General features: G+C 41.9%; 1 protein-coding gene across 3 annotated transcripts in view; it reads right to left on the bottom strand.

Annotated features, from left to right (window-relative positions):
- The window catches only part of STAT1 (signal transducer and activator of transcription 1), a 38,322-nt gene extending 20,001 nt beyond the window's left edge, over positions 1-18,321 (bottom strand). Inside the window, exons 1-10 of one of the 3 annotated variants that reach the window (XM_087819694.1) lie at positions 18,234-18,321; positions 15,483-15,611; positions 14,374-14,518; positions 13,021-13,119; positions 7,131-7,220; positions 6,034-6,112; positions 4,819-4,910; positions 4,454-4,605; positions 2,092-2,250; positions 1,161-1,253 (exon numbers count right to left, since the gene is read on the bottom strand). In XM_087819694.1, coding sequence (XP_087675820.1) covers positions 1,161-1,253; positions 2,092-2,250; positions 4,454-4,605; positions 4,819-4,910; positions 6,034-6,112; positions 7,131-7,220; positions 13,021-13,119; positions 14,374-14,518; positions 15,483-15,610 — 1,037 coding nt within the window. In that variant the 5' untranslated portion in view covers position 15,611; positions 18,234-18,321. The remainder of the gene's footprint in view (positions 1-1,160; positions 1,254-2,091; positions 2,251-4,453; positions 4,606-4,818; positions 4,911-6,033; positions 6,113-7,130; positions 7,221-13,020; positions 13,120-14,373; positions 14,519-15,482; positions 15,612-18,233) is intronic. The other 2 variants (XM_016217324.2, XM_016217391.2) reach the window with 2 other exon arrangements.

The following is an 18,321-nucleotide window of genomic DNA, read 5'->3' as shown; positions in this document are numbered from 1 at the left end:
CTCCGTTTAGTGGAACAGGTGCATGGGATTAAGGGGATTAGATTTCTGGTGCCCTTTCCAAGGCTGTGAGGGCTAGGACCCGAGGGTGCTGGAGCGTGGTGCTCTAAAACTGGGGCCACAAAGCAGCATCTACGGACCTAACTGAGCTGCATCCCAGAAAGTGGGACTAGGGCCAAATTGGAAGACAAATGCCGCTCTTCAGAGTCCAGCTGCTCACTGGTGCAGGAGCAGTTAAACGAATGCAGCCATTCAACAGGAGGTAAAACCACGTGTTCTCACGTGGAAACATTTCTAGTTTATCAAGGAGAAAAATAGGCTGCAAGACAACATAACTAGCAGAATCCTGGTTCTTAAAAATAAACTACTGCATGTCATGTACATTTGTGTGTGTGTATAAACACACACATGTATTAATTCACATGCAGACGTGGACAGAACTCGAGGAGGACTGACACCAGTCGTTTACCACGGTTGTCTACAGATACTTAGATCACAGATAACAGAAAACCTGAGGAGCCCGGCCAGGCGTGGCTCAGAGGTTAAGCATCGACCTAGGATCCAGGCGATTAGGGTTCGATTCCCGGTGAGGGCACATGCCCGGGATGCGAGCTCGATCTATGACTCTTTTATCATTGATGTTTCTTTCTCTCTCTCTCTCCCTCTCCTTTCCTCTCTCTGAAATCAACAGATATATTTTTAAAAAAGAATACTTTTTTAAAAAAAGAAAAAGAAAGAAAAAGAAAACCTGAGGAAAGCTATGAACTCACTCCCCAGGAAAATGTATGTGCACATTCATGCACACAGCATAGAGTTTTGGGGGCGTATAAAGCTTAGGCCATGAGCTTATGCTCAAGAGGGAATGAAGCTGCTGTGAACTCTTATTCTATTACACGCAAGTCTAAATTCCTTTTATAGTGAACATGCATTACATTTACAACTGAGAAAAATCAGCAGTTTGTGTATGTGTATGTGTATACATATGTATCTGTTACAGTTCTAGTTGGGAAAGAAAAGACAGACTCTTAGATAGTCTAAATAAGAATTCATAATAAAATGCCTACTGCAAAATTCCTCCCCACAATGTACCCCATAACAGTGCTGTGGAAAGCAGTGCAAACTTCATGGCAGGAAGCAGAGAGGCTGCAGCTTTTCTTTCTTACCTCAACTTCACAGTAAACTGCACCCCAGTCTTCAGAACCAATGGCCTCTGAGGATGAGTTGGCATGCAAGGCTGTCTCTCCACCACAAATGAGCTGTAAATTCCCAGTAAAGCATAAATTATCATTTCCACTAAGGTTGAGTCAGCAAAAAATTATTTCCCCTAAAGAGGAAAGAGGATTATAGGGCACAAGCTAAGAAAGAGTTTGAAAGATTCTAGCAGTTGGACAAAATGAGATTTTCTAGCCAGTAAAGAAATCCTCAAGTCTAATTTGCACACAACAAAATCGGAGTAATTATAGCTGAAACTTTCAGGATGATGACACAATCTGAAAACAGGTACAAGAGAAGAAAGCTCTGAGGTGGATGTATTGTTAGGAGAGGCATGAAGAAGTGAGTGTACAGGGTGGGCACGGGGTCAAGGCTGCCTGGACAGGGGGCCTGTGCGGAAGCCACATCTGTAGTAGCCATTTAGGGCCAGGCTGGGGAATGAGTGTCCAGCTGAGGGACTCCACTTGGATTAGCAGGTGACAAATAGCCAGACTGAACTCTGTGCTAGGTCACAGGGACTAGGGAGGAAGGAGCTGAGACCACGTGGGAGGCTACTATCCAAGAGTTCAGGAGAGAGGATTAGAAAGCCTGAAAGGAGGTGAGGCCATGGAGGGAGAGGACACATATCATGAGGTTAATTGCCACCGTCTCAGCACAGACTGACTATGGAGGGACACAGAAGGAGTAAAACTTACTAGTTCCCACTCTAGGTGGCCACAAAATGAAGGTCGCTTGGCATAAACAAGGAATTTGGGAAGAGCTGACTGGCCATAAAAAAGTTTACATATCCCATTAAACTCTCCTTAATTATCTGAATTACCATATAATTTTCCTCTGGGTAACGTAACTACAGAAGGTGCAAATCACTCTCCCTCAAGTTACCTCTGAATGAGCTGCTGGAAAAGGCTGAAGGTGCGATCCCATAATGCTTGCTTGTTTTTCGTGATGGGGTCATGTTCATAGGTGTACTTCTGTTCCAATTCCTCAAGCTTTTTAAGCTGCTGACGAACCTGCTGCAGACTCTCTGCAACTATGGTGAACCTGGGAAGGTGCAAGACACAGGGGTCTCAATCAGAAGCATGGACTAAAGGGAAGCACAGAAACAAGCATGTGGTTTTTACAGGCAACGTAATCCATTATCTATGCATGGCAGGGAGTGATGAAGAGGCTCCTCTTGGTATTAGGCAGCTGTTATTTGGGGAGGAAAAACTAACATGCTAACCAATTACAGCCCAGATCAAAAACACCTGCATGCTACTGAGATGGACCTAAACAACAAGAGATGGGTAGGGGTGGGGGCTTCTAGGGGGATCTGTGATTTCCTTACTGACCTGTAAGATAACTGAATTTGAAAGAACAGGGCAAAGGGGAGACATAGGGGACACGAACTGGCAGACGCCATCAGAGGTGATGAGGAGGGCAGTGATGAGGCCCCTAAACACTTTATATTAGGAAAAGGAGGAAAGAGCAGCCCAGAGGCTGTGAAAGCAAGCACAGGGGCTGTGAGGCCAGGTTAGGAGGAGAGAAGGGTACATAGGTTCTTGTTTCACTGAAATGGAAGATAATATGCTTAATCTAAACACTCAAATGTAAACCAAGGAGGGAACCTAGCAACTGCTTCCACCTCCTCCCTCCTCACAGTAAACTGCCAACAGTGATGTGGCCTCTGAGCAAAGTCAGGGTGTGAAAGTGTTGTCTTACTTGCCTGGAGTAATGATGAAAGAAAATCTCCCCAATGAAAAGCATGTCCTTCACTCTGTGGTTTCATGCCCTGAATCCCATTCCAAGCAAAGAGAGTTCCAGAGGGATTTGAACCCAGTGCTCCCCAATTTTGTTTTGCATGGGCACATGAGAAAATGATAGTCCTTGTACAGCACAGTGGGGGATGCTGGAAGGCATTTGTGTCTTCTAAAGAGGCTCCTGTGGCCTAAAGAGACCAGTAGGGGGCTTCAGAAAGCCCAGGGCCTCCCTGTGTCCTGAGGGGCTGGGGGGTCAGTACTGCTCAAGGCACATGGGGCACACTGGGCTGGGCAGCTCTGTTCTGACCCACAACAAATTTGTGATACGGACAGGCAATTCACAGAATACAAATACATGGCTGAATATGAACTGTGATTTTTTTTTTCCAAAATAGCAATCCAAAAAGTCAACTCATGAGATCTCTGGCAGTTGGGCCCCTGGGAATTATTCCAGGCCACCATCCCCTCAAAGCCACTGTGATTCCCCCTCTCCCATCCCCTCTGCTCTGGCAGCCCTCCTTGGACTACACTACTGTGCTTACTGTAGCCCAGCTGGACTTTCTGTCTCTATTGTATTCCCCAGGCTGCTGCCAGTGACCTCACTCAATCAACAATCAGAGACAGAAAAATCCTGTCTGGCCTACCAGTGCCTATGGAATGAAGTTCCATTCCCAGCATGGGGTGAGAACCTCCACGACCAGGCTCCAGCCTCTCGCCAGCTCTGATTTCATTCTTTCCCCCGCGCACCCCACTCTCCAGGCATCGGCAGTGCAGTACTGCAGGCCCTCTCGTGCCCTGCCTCCCCTCACCACTGCGCCCTGTCTACGCTGTCCTCCCAGGTTGACACGAAGTGCTCCTGCTCATTCTCAAGGTCTGCGCAAGTCCGACTCCTCTTGGAAACCTTTTTCGGCAACTCCTTCATTCGTCCTCCAGGGAACTGTGGACAGACCTTTGTCAGAGCGCTGGCAACACTGTACTGCACAGAATTATCCCGTCTACCTCCTGCCTCCACACCGAGAGCTCCTTACTGGCAAGGACCAAGAAGCACTCACCTTTGTGTCCCTAGGTCCTAGCCTAGGGCCTGGCATACAGCATTTACTGGATGGGTGACTAATACATGGCCCACCACAAACTTATTTCATGTAGTCCTGGAAAATACCTCAAGCTATTTTGTTTTTAATAAAAATTTAGGACTGAAGTTGTTCAGTGTGTTATGTGACAACCATGTCACTGGTGTTTTGGCACAAATGACATACTCCTTGGCACAGGTAGAGCAGGGAGAGGAATGCCCCTAATCAAGCAGAACACGGCTAGACAGAACCAAAGGCAGGGACAAAGCTGAGCTTTCCAAGTGAGTGTTTCCAGGGAGAGGAGGAGCTGGACTACGTCAAACTCTAAGGCAGAGTTCCGACAGGTACATTCAGCTAATGCAGCTCAAATGTGCACCTTACGAGTGTATATGGTTAGCCAGTCAGCTGCCGTGTTTCTGCTTTGCAGAACCTTACCAGTTCTGCAGCTGATCGAGGCAAGCGTTGGGGGGTCCCCCAATACAGGCACTCTGCTGTCTCCGCTTCCATTCCACCAGTTCGTCATTAATCAGGGCTTTCTGGGTAAGCTCGGTGACATTCAACAATTCTATTATTTTGTGAACTACTTCCTAAAGGGAAAGGAAGAAACAAAGTGAAATAAATTTACCTTTAATCACTGAATTTTAAAATATATATTTAAAGCAAAGCAAATATCCTTTTGTCTTAACTGTGGCTCTAAGTCAAGTGGTTATAAAAGTAATTTTGCCTCTATTCTAAACTTACATCCATTATTTATAGTCTGTGACAAAAGCAACACATTTTTCTGGAAAGTGAATCACTACCTTTCTCTTATGGTCAAGCATTAAATACATCTTCTGGAGTAACATTTGTTCTTGCTTCTGATCACTCTTCGCCACACCATTGGTTTCATGTTCTATGAATTGGGAGAGATAACAGATAAATAAGAAAGTGAAAAATTCGCATGCACTTAGGAGAAGTATGATCTAAATGCTATCTGGTAATGGGTAAAAGTTGGCTCTTCTTCCATCTTTCTTGAACAAAACAAGAAAAATGTCCTATGTATAAAAACTGGACGCACTAAAACAAAGTACTTATTTTTAATGGCCCATGTAAACTGGAAACAATACTCTTTGGTTCTAAAGTGATTGTCAAAATATGAGCTAAATGAATCTAAGTGGCAAAATTCAAAATTTCAGGTAAAAAAGCAAAGCAAATCTGTAGCTTTGAAAAAAAAAGTAGATGATTAGGAAATAACAGTAGTTGAGGTTCCACTCTCATAGTTTTTACCCAAATCATACTAATAATCTCTCCAATATTTTTATTGAATGTATCTGGGTGACATTAGTTAAAAAAATTACATAGGTTTCAGGTGTACAGTTCTATAACACATTATCTATATATTGTATTGTGTGTTCACCAACTCAAGTTAAGTCTCCTTCCAGCAACATTTACTCCCCGCTTTACTCTCCTGTATTAACCAAGCTATCCTCCAAATGACTGCTAGGGTTATAGCAGTACCCTACATGTTCTACACAATGCACACTTGTGGGTTATCTTCAGTTGCTGTAATCATTAAAAGCAAGCAACAACAAAATAGAGCTAAACTGCTTTAAAACATGGAAAAACGAGGAATGTATTCTGCAGAATATACACATGGAGCTGCAATGTTTGAAACTGCTTAGGCATTAGGGCATGAGAACGCCATATTCCTATCACTCTCAGTCAATAGTTGGGCTAGACACCAGTGTCACTAAGGGCACCGCCAGGGATTAAGGGGTAGCTCTACTGCCACCTGGTGGACAGAAGTCAGAGATGCTGCTAAACAGACTACAGTGCACAGGACAGCCCTGCATAATGAATTATCTGACCCAAAATGTCAACAGCAATGAGGTTAAGAAACTCTGGGTCAGTAAGAAGCCAAGACTAGCAATTCAGTATCAAAATACTTGGCAAATATGAAGGAGTATTGGTTTTCATTATCTAATGTAGACAGAAAGAATTACAGCCAAAGAGCAGTGCTTTGAACATTAACTTACCTCTGTTCTGGGAGGTTTTGCATTTAAAGTCATACTCATCTTGTAAATCTTCTAGGGTCTTGATTTCATGCTCTATGCACTACAATAAAGACATAAATAGGTTTGCTACTGACCAGCTTCTATGGACGTTAAGAAACAGATCATTGCTTCCATAAGACCCAGAGAACCATGGTAATAATCCTGCTCTCTCAAAGATGGACTAGACTTGCAAAATCTGAGTCATAGACATTAAATAACTTATATTTCATTAATAAGAATATAATAACTTTATTTAGGAAAAAAACTATATGGTTCTTTCTGGACTGGACCCACTGATTTCTACTTTAATGAAGTGGTTCTCTAGAAGGCTGCAGGATAAAGTTGTTCCAAAGAATCTGGAGTTTGGAAGGACGCCGTCTGAAGCACCAAGTTAAGGCCATGCGGTGTGTCCCAGAGACCACAGGAGATCACACCCCTCATCCAGTTGGCCTTTCCCACAGATACAAGCCTGGTGTAAAGCAGGTTACCTTCATCCTTCCCCTCAAAATAGCCCTAACAGTAGAGGGGAGTGAACAAATCCCACCAAAGGCGCTTCTGAAGCAGCCCTCTGCTTCCACAAATGGTCTTGCAAGTTTCTGTTAAAATTATTGTGGCCGTTTTATTCTAACTGGAAATGTATCAGAATTTCTTTAATGAGATTTTTTTGTTCCACTTCCAAGTTTTGGAATAAAAAAGGTGTTTAAGGAGGACAGACCATGCTTATCCTGGGGCTCTGTGTAACCCCAGGAACACTCCAGTTTGAGGCCCAGACTTAAAAGGCTATTTAGAGCAGCAACATCTAGTTTATTGGGTGATGGGGCAAAGTCAACAGTTACAACATGATACTACATGGGAGAAAAAAAAGAGAAGCTCAATGTCTGGAAGTTACAACAGGAAGTTATAAGAGTCTACTCATTGGTTTCACCAACTTGTTTACTTAAGGTTTGGAACTTCAGCTAAACTCTTCTCAACTATTTAAAGGACTGAAATCAGTTACTATGTTCACACTGGAGCAACTGAAACCTTTTATCCTGTACAAAAAGTCACAGAATAAATGTATCTATTTACTCAGTACTCACCATCACTTTGTCCTTCACATTTCTGACTCTGCTGTCAAGCTCCTTCTGTTTGTCTAACATCACAGTGTTCTGAATATTCCCCGACTGAGCCTGTAATGGGAGGTGCATGGTCAATAGTCACCTTTTCACTGGGCATATTTACCTGCTGGTTATACTCCAAAGTCAAGTCTATATACCCTGTGCCCTCCATTACCTCTGAGACCTCCCAAAACTTCCTTACACAGGCTTCCCACATGAGTATCTGTAAGACATAGCTCAGTTCCCAAGGCCCTGGAAAATGCTGGCAAACTGTTTATGCTACAGAAAGACTAGGCTCAGTTTATTCCAAAAATAAACAGCATTTCTGAAATTTCCCATTAATTCATACAGTTGCATGGTGCCACACAGGAATTTATTTCAGGGTTTCTCAAATTCTGTAGACAAGATTCTTTTTTATTAACCCTGTACTTGTCTTAAAGCCTTGCGATTCAGAGTGTGGTCCCCAGACTAGCAGCATCTTACCACCTCAGAGCTTGTTGGAAATGCAGAATCCTGGGTCCTAATCTGATTACTGAATCAGAAACCCCATTTTGACAAGACCCCAGGCAATTCAGAGGCATAACAGTCCTGTTGTTAAGGACTTCAGTATCTGCTAAAGTAATGACTATCAGCCCAGACTCACTGGGAGTGTTTAGTCTTCAGCCTTGCTAACCGAGAGACTCAGACGCAGCAGTGCCTTTGCTGATTACACATGGTGTTCTCTGATTTATTCATGCAGCATACACTGACGAGGTACTAAGTCAGCTCAGGCAATGTTCCAGGCCCAGGCAGTAGAGCGGAAAACAAGACAGACCCTGTTCTCACAGAGATTAGACTCCAGAAAGATTCTATTTTTGTTTAGAGTTAAACCCCCCCTTGGCAAAAACTGTGCCCATCAACCTATCTTACTTACTGCCCAACACAGATTCTATGTGGGCATTCTGATACATTCAGATTTATCAGTCTTTTCTCTTTTATACCTGGACTTTCCTTCATATTAGAAAGCCTTTCTCTATTGACAGACTAAAAGAGTTCACTCATTTTTTCCCTAGCACTTGGTTTCCTTGTTTTTACATTTAGATATCTGATACAGCTAAAATTTATTCTTTTTAAAAAAAAAAAAACTTTATTGATTGAAGGGAAAGGGAGACAGATAGAAACATCAATGATGAGAGAGTCGTCACTGATCATCCTGCACAACCCCGACCGACTGGGGATGGAGCCCACCCCCTGGCCATGTGCCTTGACCGGGGATCAAACTGCGATCTCCTGGATCCTAGGCCTAGGCTCAACCGCTGAGCCACGGCCAGCCTAAAATTTATTATGTTTAATGTGAAATATAGTCCAGTTTTAACTTTTTCCAATTGGCTATCCATTTGCCTTAACATTTAATGAAAAGTTCCTATTTCCCCCAGTGCTCTTGAGTTTCCACCTTTATCATATCAATTTCCATATGCACCTGGGTTTTCTCTTATTTGCCACTGATCTTTTTCTTCATAAGCCTGAACTCCTGACCAATGTTTAATTATGGAAGGTTTATAGTATATCTAGCAGGGGTAGCCCCATTTCATTGCTCTACTTTTTCACAAGTTTCCTTGTTATTTCTGCATGTTTATTTTTCATATGAATTTCAGAATCAATTTGTATAACTCCAGAAAACAACTTGTTATTTTTATTGGGGTCATATTAAAATTATGAATTAACTCAGGAAGAGCCAATATGTTTATGACGCTCTTAATTCCTCTGATTCTAACGGTTTTCTTTTGTCTAACTGCATTGGCCAATACCACCAATATAATGCTAAATAGCAGTGGCAATCGGGGACATCCTTGCAATGGTCTGACTTACTGATGTTTTCCCAATTAAGTACGATACTACCTCTAAAACTGAGATATGTATATTTTACTATGTTAAAAAGGGTATCCATCAATTCCTATTTTATTGAATTTTTTAATCAGAGATGGGTGTTGGATTTTGTCAGATCTTTTCAGCATCTATGGAGATAAACATATGTTTCTTCTCTTTATATCTATTTATATAATGAATTACATTAATGGATTACCCAGTTACAACCTACCCTTGCATTATAGAATCAATTTTACTTGGTCATGATATATTATTTTCTTAAAGTAGTATTTAATTCTGATTCCTAGTATTTTATTTAGGATTTTTACATTGATATTCATAAGTGAAATAGGTCTATAATTTTCTTTCTTGTTCTATCTTTATTAGGTTTAGGTAATCAGAGTTACTTTGTTTATAGAAAACATTTTTAAGTTTTCCTTCATTTTATATACCCTGCAGCAGCAGAAATTCAAATCGCATGCATTGTATCAGTGTAAAGTGTATGTTAGAAATACATGAAAACAACTGACATGCCCAGGTGCCACGTCACTAAGTGATAAACGGGGCCGCTCTCGCTACTCAGAATGAGCCGTCATCTTGAGCAGCTTCATAAGGCTTCCTGCCCCTGCAGGGAAATCTTTGATGCCGTCTGTTTCTAAGCCAGCTGGACATGGCGCCGGGTCCTTGGGCTCTGCCAACAGCTGGGACACTTCACCCCTGGGAGGGCCCTGCCTTCCTCGCCCTCCTCCCTAAGCGATCACAGGTTAACTTAGTGAGCAGGGGTGCAGACAGTCATGGCTACCTAACTGGGAGCTTACCATCACGTGCTTAACAAAATAATAACATCACTATGACCACTCTATACTTTTGACTCTAATACTACTTCCAGGATGAGTCTTTAACTTTTTAACTTTCTGACAAACCAGGAAACATCAGGAAACCACAGAAACATCAAATGTTAAAGTTGGAAGGGACCTCTGCATTCGCCGACTCCTATTTTCTCATGTCACACTCACACCTCTAGAGACCTATGTTTGGAGGGTTTTGATTAGAACTTGGTTCCTTACACACCCCAGACAAAAGAAAAATCTTCTATTCAGGGAGGCTGTTCTCTTACCGGAATGAGCAGCTCCCTGAGTAAGGGGATGTGTGACAGGCACCTAATGGGTATAGGAGTCCCAGTCAGAATGCCCTCCTATCCCATCTCACAGATCAGAAAACTGAAGAGAGATTAAGTGACCTCTTTAATGAACTGCTTTTAGAGTCAGGCAATTCTAGGTTTAAATTCCAAACTGAATTAGTTTTGTGTTCTTGAGCAAAGTACTTGACCTCTAAACCCTGGCTTTCTCATCTGTAAAATGGAAATAAGAATGCCTACCTTCAACAATAGTTTTGAAAACATTCACTCAAATGAAATAAAGTTTATAAAGTACTTAGCACAGGGCCTGAAAGATAAGCACTCAGCATACGGCAACTCTACTATTACTCAAGACCATGAAGATGGAATAGCAAAGGGAAGCCTAGATCCATGTCATGTCCTTCCCTCCAACCTAAAAGAACTGACCACCACCTGTGGTGGTGAACCCTATGGACCTAAATCCTGTCCATTCCATAGAGTTAACATGTTCAGCACGAGAAAGAAAAAACCCTTAGTGTGCTATAATGTCAGCAGACAAAACATTTATAGGCTACTAAGAAGCATCTGTGTATAACATAATACAGGGGTGGGCAAAGTAGGTTAATAATAATAAATAATAGATTAATAAATAAATAATAATATGGGAATAAGATGTGTTTCCCATATGCATAACTGTAAACCTACTTTTGCCCACCCCTGTACTGTCTTAAACGTATTTTCCAAAAGCTCTTCTATTAAAACAAAACATAACGGAAACAGTATTTCCTATCCCAACATTTCAATACAATTCTGTGTCCTTTAAATGCTAAACTGGTTCTGAATTTTGCATATTTTCACCTGAATTTGTTGAATCCCTATGTACTGTCACGTAGTTTTAATAATATCAATTCATGGACACTATTGTTTCAGCTAAAATCTCCCTACTCCTCTCACCCCCCCTAAACTGGATTATTTTGAGAAAAATACATCACATTATTCCACACATACATGTATCAGTAAAAATAGTAGAAGATGTACTGTTAAAACGCAGTTACCTCAACAAGAGGGGAAATGGGGAAGAAATAATTCTAAATTTCCCAGCCAATAGTCAGTTGGATTACTTTGGAAAGGAGGCATCTACTGTGCTTTTTCCATTTCCCAGATATCCGCAGACATCCAGGACCTTCCCTCAGACCCCAAGAAGGCTCTGCTTCTCTTGCTTTCAGCTGGGCAGTCAACTAAACTTCCTCAAACGCGTTCATTGATAACTCGCGTGTCCTCCAAGAGGTTTAAAGTGAACCTCCCCCCAGGTTACCTACATTTGTAAAGGGGAGCTCAAAAGCTGACAGGCCTTCAAGACCCAAAGCATACCCAGGAGATGGGGTTGATCTGGGAGAGGAGAAACTATCTACTCTGCCTCTCGATGCCAACTCTGGGCCTTGGGACCAAATACGAGGAAACGCTTGGGTGTCAAGGTAGACAGTTTGTTCTTCTGCCCGTCTCTATTTTCGGTTGTCCTCTCAAGTCTATTTGAGATACAGGAATGTCCCATCACACTCTGCTATTAAGAGGAAAATCCCACATAATAGTGTCCTGCTATAAATCTCCCAGGTCCGTGCCAAGCAGGTGTAACTTTCTCAGAGAAGACAATACAGCTAGGTTTTCCTCCAACACTGATACACACTTTTGTTCACTAGACTGGGTAACAGTTGGCCTAGTCAGTTTGAGTTTAGAACAAATAATACATATCTCTAAATGCTTAGTGCAGCATGGCGCATTCAGCGTGACAGGGAAACGGAGAAAAGCAGATTCGCAGGATCGGGCAACAGCTCAGAAAGTACACGGAGAACAGCTCTCGCTGCCACTACTTAAACTCTCTCTCTCTTTCTCCCACCATCTCACAGTTCACTTTGCCAGTCTCTTGTTAGAGAAAGCACACGAGACACACTCCACTGTGCACTCAGCATTCTCCCCTCATGCGGGAACTGTCTCAGCCAGAACAACCCACACTACAATGGTTTCACAACTGTCTGCCTGCTGGGTTTTTCCCACCACCCAAACATGCAAGAAGGGAATGAATAAATGCCATGGCAACTTCAAGAAACTGCTGGATCCTGATCGCCAAGGTTTGTAGATTTAACAAAATCATGATAAAAAATCTTGCGCTAATACAACTCTGTCTCACTCACTGTTTGGATGTCTTAGAAATTTAACAGGTACCACAATTCTAGTTAAAACAAAGCTCTTGACTGTCCCATCAACCTGTTCTTCTCTAAAAATCTACTGTGCCCTCACAAACCCCACCTCTCTCTTTTCCCTGTCTTCCCAAGCTCGGTAAACAGTAGCTCTCAGTGACGCACGTTACATACAAATCAGTCATCCTGATCTTTCACTACCTTACTACCACATCTGATCCTTCATGATAAGCCTGTTGGTACCGTGTCCACAACATAACCTGACTCTGTCCACTGCTGCCCACCGCTACAGCATGCACTCCACCTCCCGCCCTTGGTCTGCGGCAAGAGCCCACTAACCGTCTGCTTGCCTCCTTTCCTGCCGCAGCACCGAGCAAGTTTCCCGACCCTGATCTAAAGAAACAACCCCATCTTTCAGACACTCCATTACTGTCTACACAGTATCCTACTTTATCTTCACAGCAATTGCTACTGTCTGAAAGAATTGTGCTTATTTGTTGCCTCTCTCCATCAGACTGACTTCCACTAGATCAGGCTCCTTTCATGAAGCCTGGGGCTATAAAATCTCTATTTCTGATTTTCCCCAATTCTTGGGGCATAAAATTAGAGGACTACTCACCACTGCCTTGAACAGGACCTCAACAATATTCGTTGGATAAATAAATAAATTTTTATCTTATTATTATCTTTAGTGTTCAATTAGGAAAAAATGTACCTGATTGAATCTCTGGGCATTTTCCAGAATTTTTCTTTCCTCCTTCAGACAGTTATAGATGATCATAGACATCTGTATTGGGTCTTCCTGAAAATTATCCTATATATGATTGTTAGAACAAAAATAAATTAAATATCAGAATGTTTAAACCATTGTGTTTTATGAATTGAGATGAACCTGTTCATATTCACTGAGAAACTTCATCCTGCATTTATTAAATTCTACTTAAGTTATTTTTGGTAAAATCAAAATACTCTTTTCACAAATTATGGCAACTGCTATAACTTTCCAAATAAGGGCAGGTATCTCAATTACTTCTTGATTAAAAAAATAAGTATTTTTATACATGACTCCTATAATATTTTTTCTTTGATTTCTATTGTTCTTAAGCCCAATTATATTTTGTTAGGATCCTGAGACAATACAAATGATACAAAAATTATCCATGATATTCCTCAATTTAACTGATGGTCCCTGCTTTGAATTAAACCAAATACATTCTCTGTTTTTCTGCTTCCTTGTCAAAACTAGTTTGCAAAATACTGGCAATCATGGTTTTTTATAACAGGAATATTCAAGCAAGGTCTATTAGAGAACAAATTTTTATAAAGTTAATCTGACTTCCCCATTCATTATAAAACCCTAGATACATTCAGAAAGAAAAAAAACAAGCTTCTAATTACCTAAGTTGAATAGTTTGGTTGTGTGTATGAAACAAGAAAACACCAGTGCTCACCTCTGTTAAAACAGGAAAGTTCCCTTAATACAGAAATAAATATGGTAGCCAGGCGAGGAATGCTGGTAGCACTTTTGAAGTAATTCCAAAACTTTGTAGCACATTCTCTCCTGCCTGGTACTCCCTCTGACTTTCCCTTGCATGGCAACTGCACCAGAAGCAAGGCAAGGAGGGGTCTCGTTCCAGTTCGCCAGCGCACTATTGGGCATTAGGGAAGTCAGCCCTTTCTGGACTTATTCTCCATCTGTATACCAAGGACTTAGACTGGACTCATCACTAAAGTTCCTCTGAGCTTTAACATGTTACCACAGCTCACTGCTCTTAAAATGTAACCCTTTTTCTTTGGTTTAAGTATCAACAACTTACAGTAAAACAAGGCTCTAGCATTACATTTTTCTCAGAATTACTGATGCCTAACAAGTGATACACTTAAACCTAAAAATTCCTTATATGTTTACAAAATGAACTGACATTTTATTTTACTTATGCTATAAAATTTTAGCCACACAAAGGAATTTTACTTACAGTCTCTCTAACTTTTCTAAATACCAGTGAGTGTGTGCTCTCTTACGTAAACATGGGAACATTCCAACTAAAACACAAAAGCCAGGTCATACCTGAAGATTACGCTTGCTTTTCCTTATGTTATGCTGCAACAAAAAATTATTTTCCAAAGAAAAGCGACTGTACTGATCATCCAGCTGTGATAGGAGGTCATGAAAACGGATGGTGGCAAAGGAGACATCATTGGCAGCATGCTCCCTAGATTTAAAATTTACACATTTCATTTAGGTACTATTTTAAAGAGACAAAATAATCATTGCTTTCCATGCTGAAATTATTAAAAATGATTTTAAGTGTTTCCTTATGTTTTATTTCCTTCTTTTGAAACTGACACTGCTTTAGCAGCACTTTGTACAATATATCTATCTAGTATATACAGTTAGCATGAAAAATTCTAGAACTGAAAGACTGCACAAAACTGTTAATGGTGATTATCTATGGAAGGGAAAAGTGAACAGGGGATTTTATTTTCTATGTCAGATACGTTCAGAACATTAAAAGTATTTGCAATTAGCAAACGATAAATTTTAAAATAGAACATACATCAGTTTTATCATCCCCTGAATGTTATTACCTCTTCATATATATATATTTTTCCATTGCTTTTTCAGAGAGAGTGGAAAGGGGAGAGAGAGAGAGAGAAACATTGATGTGAAAGAGACACATCGATTGGTTGCCTCCGCATGTACCCCAACTGGGGCAGGGGATCCAGCTTGCTACCAAGATATGTGCCCTTGGCCGGAATAGAACCTGGGACCCTTCAGTCCATAAGCCGATGCTCTAACCACGGAGCAAACTGGCTAGGGCACCTCTTCATATTTCTAATCAATATTTTACCATAACTTAGCTTTAATTTCTTTCTATGATCTGTATCCTAACTTGGGAAATACTTAGTGTCACATTATCTACGTTATCCAAGCATTTAGGAGTATGTATCATAATTAAATTGACAAAACTACATAAAAGTATTCAGTGACTAATGTATTTAGCGTTGTAGAGACACATGCCATTTTTCAAATTAATATTCTTTTCTATAACAGATAATCCCAAAGGCCACTGATGAGATTCATCTACTAGGCAACGTGGCTCTAAGTCACTTGATCAACAAGTTATTTTAAAAGCACAGAAAAAGTTTCTTCTCAGTCAAGTGAGTTTTCCTTACCAGTCTTGCTTTTCTAGCCACTGTGCCAGGTACTGTCTGATTTCCATGGGAAAACTGTCATCATAGAGCTGGTGAACCTGCTCCAGGAATTTGGAGTCAAGCTGCTGAAGCTCATACCACTGCGACATGCTAAAGGAAAACAGAAATTAGATCATGAATGGAAGTCCACCGCTCCAAGGAACACGGATTTAGCATTATGCTTCTTTTATTTTGAGTACTGTCTGTTTTCCTCACATGAATGAAGAAAAGGATTTTCGGGAGATTTTGTTCGCTGCTATATCTCCAGAGTAGTGCTGAGTACATACGTGTTCAATAAACATGCCTTTTAAATAAATCTGTACTTTTATCAAACAAATAAATGGAAAACACACTTATACTTACTTTAGGACAAATCATAAGAACTCTCCCCAAACTGCTCTTACAAATTACAGTACATTTAAGTCAAAGATTTTAAACTAGTATTTCATATTTTATGATTCAAAGGGTAAAATGAATTACTTTTGTTATGTAGCTTTTAAAAGATATTTTCTTCTTGCCAACTGCAAACAATAAATCTGGCACAAAAAATCTTAAATCTCAGTAACAAATTAAAGGTTGAAATAACATCATTAAATATAATTGGAAAGAATAAAGTAATACTATCTCTTTGGATAACTGAAAGTCCATTTTTACATAGCAATTCTAAAGATTAAAAATTAAAACAAAAACCTAATTTAAGGAAGTCCTAACATCCATTAGGAAAATGAAGAGCCTCCCATCACCATGGTGTAATTTAGGATTTACACCAGGCACGCCTGACAACATTCACAGTGGCTATTCCTATCAGGCCTCTGAGGAAGGGGTCTGGATTTTCAAGCAGGGACTGGAAGAATGTATGCACACTTACTGGCGAGCAAATGTGTGTGGGCATAAAGTCACATCTACTCCACAAATTTCCTTCCAGAGGGAGATAAGGACATGGTGGGAATACAAAGCTAGTTAACATCACGAACACCAGTAGAAACGGACCCAAACCCACTCTTTTGGCGCACCTTCTGTAGCAATTTGCTTTTCACTTCGAATTTATTGTACCTGAGCAGAAGACTCCAAATTTGTGGTTCTCTCCTTCCCTGTTAGGTGTCTAATAAGGATGTGCCTAAAATAAATGTGCTGGCAGAGTGTATGCCAGCGGAGGCTGCAATAGCTCTTGTCAGGCAAGTGACCTCAGGCAACTAACTCACTTGCCTATCACTAGGATGGTGGTTAAGAATGGATGAACCAGTACAGAGGCACTACCTGGAACAGAGCAGGCAGTCAATAAATTCACACTAACAAAACCAGAATCCATCTTATCTTCTTACAAAACATGTTACTAACAGAGGGATTGGCACGACTGTGCCCCAATTACCTGGCTCAAAAATCCCAACTTTCAGGCGGACTCCTTCCTCTCTAGTCCCATGACCTCCTACCTCCCTGCCTCCAACACTCTTCCCAATCCAGCCTTCTGCGGCAGGTGCGCAGGCAGGTTGGACATCACTCACGCTCAAAATTGCTACAGTCTGCCCATTCTTACGCTGATTTCCACCCGGACCTTATTTTCATCTATTAACAAAGCACCCAGTCACCAAATTCTCTCTGGGTTTTTGGCTATGCCCAACATTTCTGCTTTGCTCCAGCTATTACTCACCTTGAAAACAGTCTCCCCACAAATGTCTGCCTCTCTAAATCCTACCAGTATTCAAAGGTAGGTACAAATACCCCTTCTTTCATAAAGCTGCCTGAGTCTCACCCAGCCACAATTTACCTTTCTTTGACTTGTACCTCATTGTATTTTGTTTCTCTATGAGAGCATCAGTCTGTCTTCCTTTTAAAAGCTCTGTGTTTTCTCGCCTGCATGATGTAAGCTCCAGAGTTTCAGGGACCATGCCTTTAAAAAAAAATCCTCTGTTCCTTGCACAGCATCCTGCACATGTACTCAATAATAGTTTGTTGAACTGAAAATCTAGTATACTTCAGATTGCAATAGAAAGAAAAGGGCAAACCCTATTACCGTCCAACAAGTTTAAGTCCTGCATCCTTATGAAGCAACGGTTGCATACTGGCTTATGCTGGAGGCTCAAGTCTTATTTCCATCCCAGAAAAACCACCACCTCTCCAACCTATGCAAACAACATTCAAAGCACAATCAACCACACACCTACGCATCTACCCCCAAACTCTCCAGGACCAGTCAGAACAGTTTAATTAAGACTAATTGTATTCTTTGGGGGTTTGCAGGAAGGAAATACCACTTTTATACTGTAGGAAGGCATTCCGTTCCCGAGTCATGTAATCATTCATTCATTTCCATGAACACTTTCTAACCTACGCCTCACGCCCCAGCGAGGGCTGGGGACTCCGCCCGAGCAGCAGGGCACACGCGGCAAGCGCAGGAGGCGCGCTTCTCACCCAGAAAGCTCTCCAGCGGCGGGCTCGGCACATCAAAACTTTCTGCCCAAGTCAGGAACGTGAGAGGGGTGGAAAGGGGCAGGAAAGAGGGAATCGGGAGGGCAGAGATGCAGTGTTCTCTGGGGGATAACTGTATTTCACAGACACCTTCCCCGCCAGAGCACCACCGGGGGGGCAACCGTGCCACCGCCGAGAGCAGCGCCTGGGACGCTCCGCGCCGCTCTCTGCGGGCGGCTTCCCCGCGGGCGCCCCGCGCCCCGCGCCCCGCCTCGACGCCGCGGCGGCCGCACCTCCCCCCGGCGCCCGGAGCCTCTCGTCACTCACTCTGCGCGCTGGGAAAACGGGGACGCGCGAAGGCGCGGCGGTGCGGCCTCTCCCGGGGGCGCCCGGTCGCCTCTGCTGGGTCCGGGGT

The sequence above is a fragment of the Miniopterus natalensis genome, chromosome 8 (assembly GCF_054644295.1).
Source record: "Miniopterus natalensis isolate mMinNat1 chromosome 8, mMinNat1.hap1, whole genome shotgun sequence".
Classification (NCBI taxonomy): domain Eukaryota; kingdom Metazoa; phylum Chordata; class Mammalia; order Chiroptera; family Miniopteridae; genus Miniopterus; species Miniopterus natalensis.
This window is presented reverse-complemented; position numbering and strand designations above follow the sequence as displayed.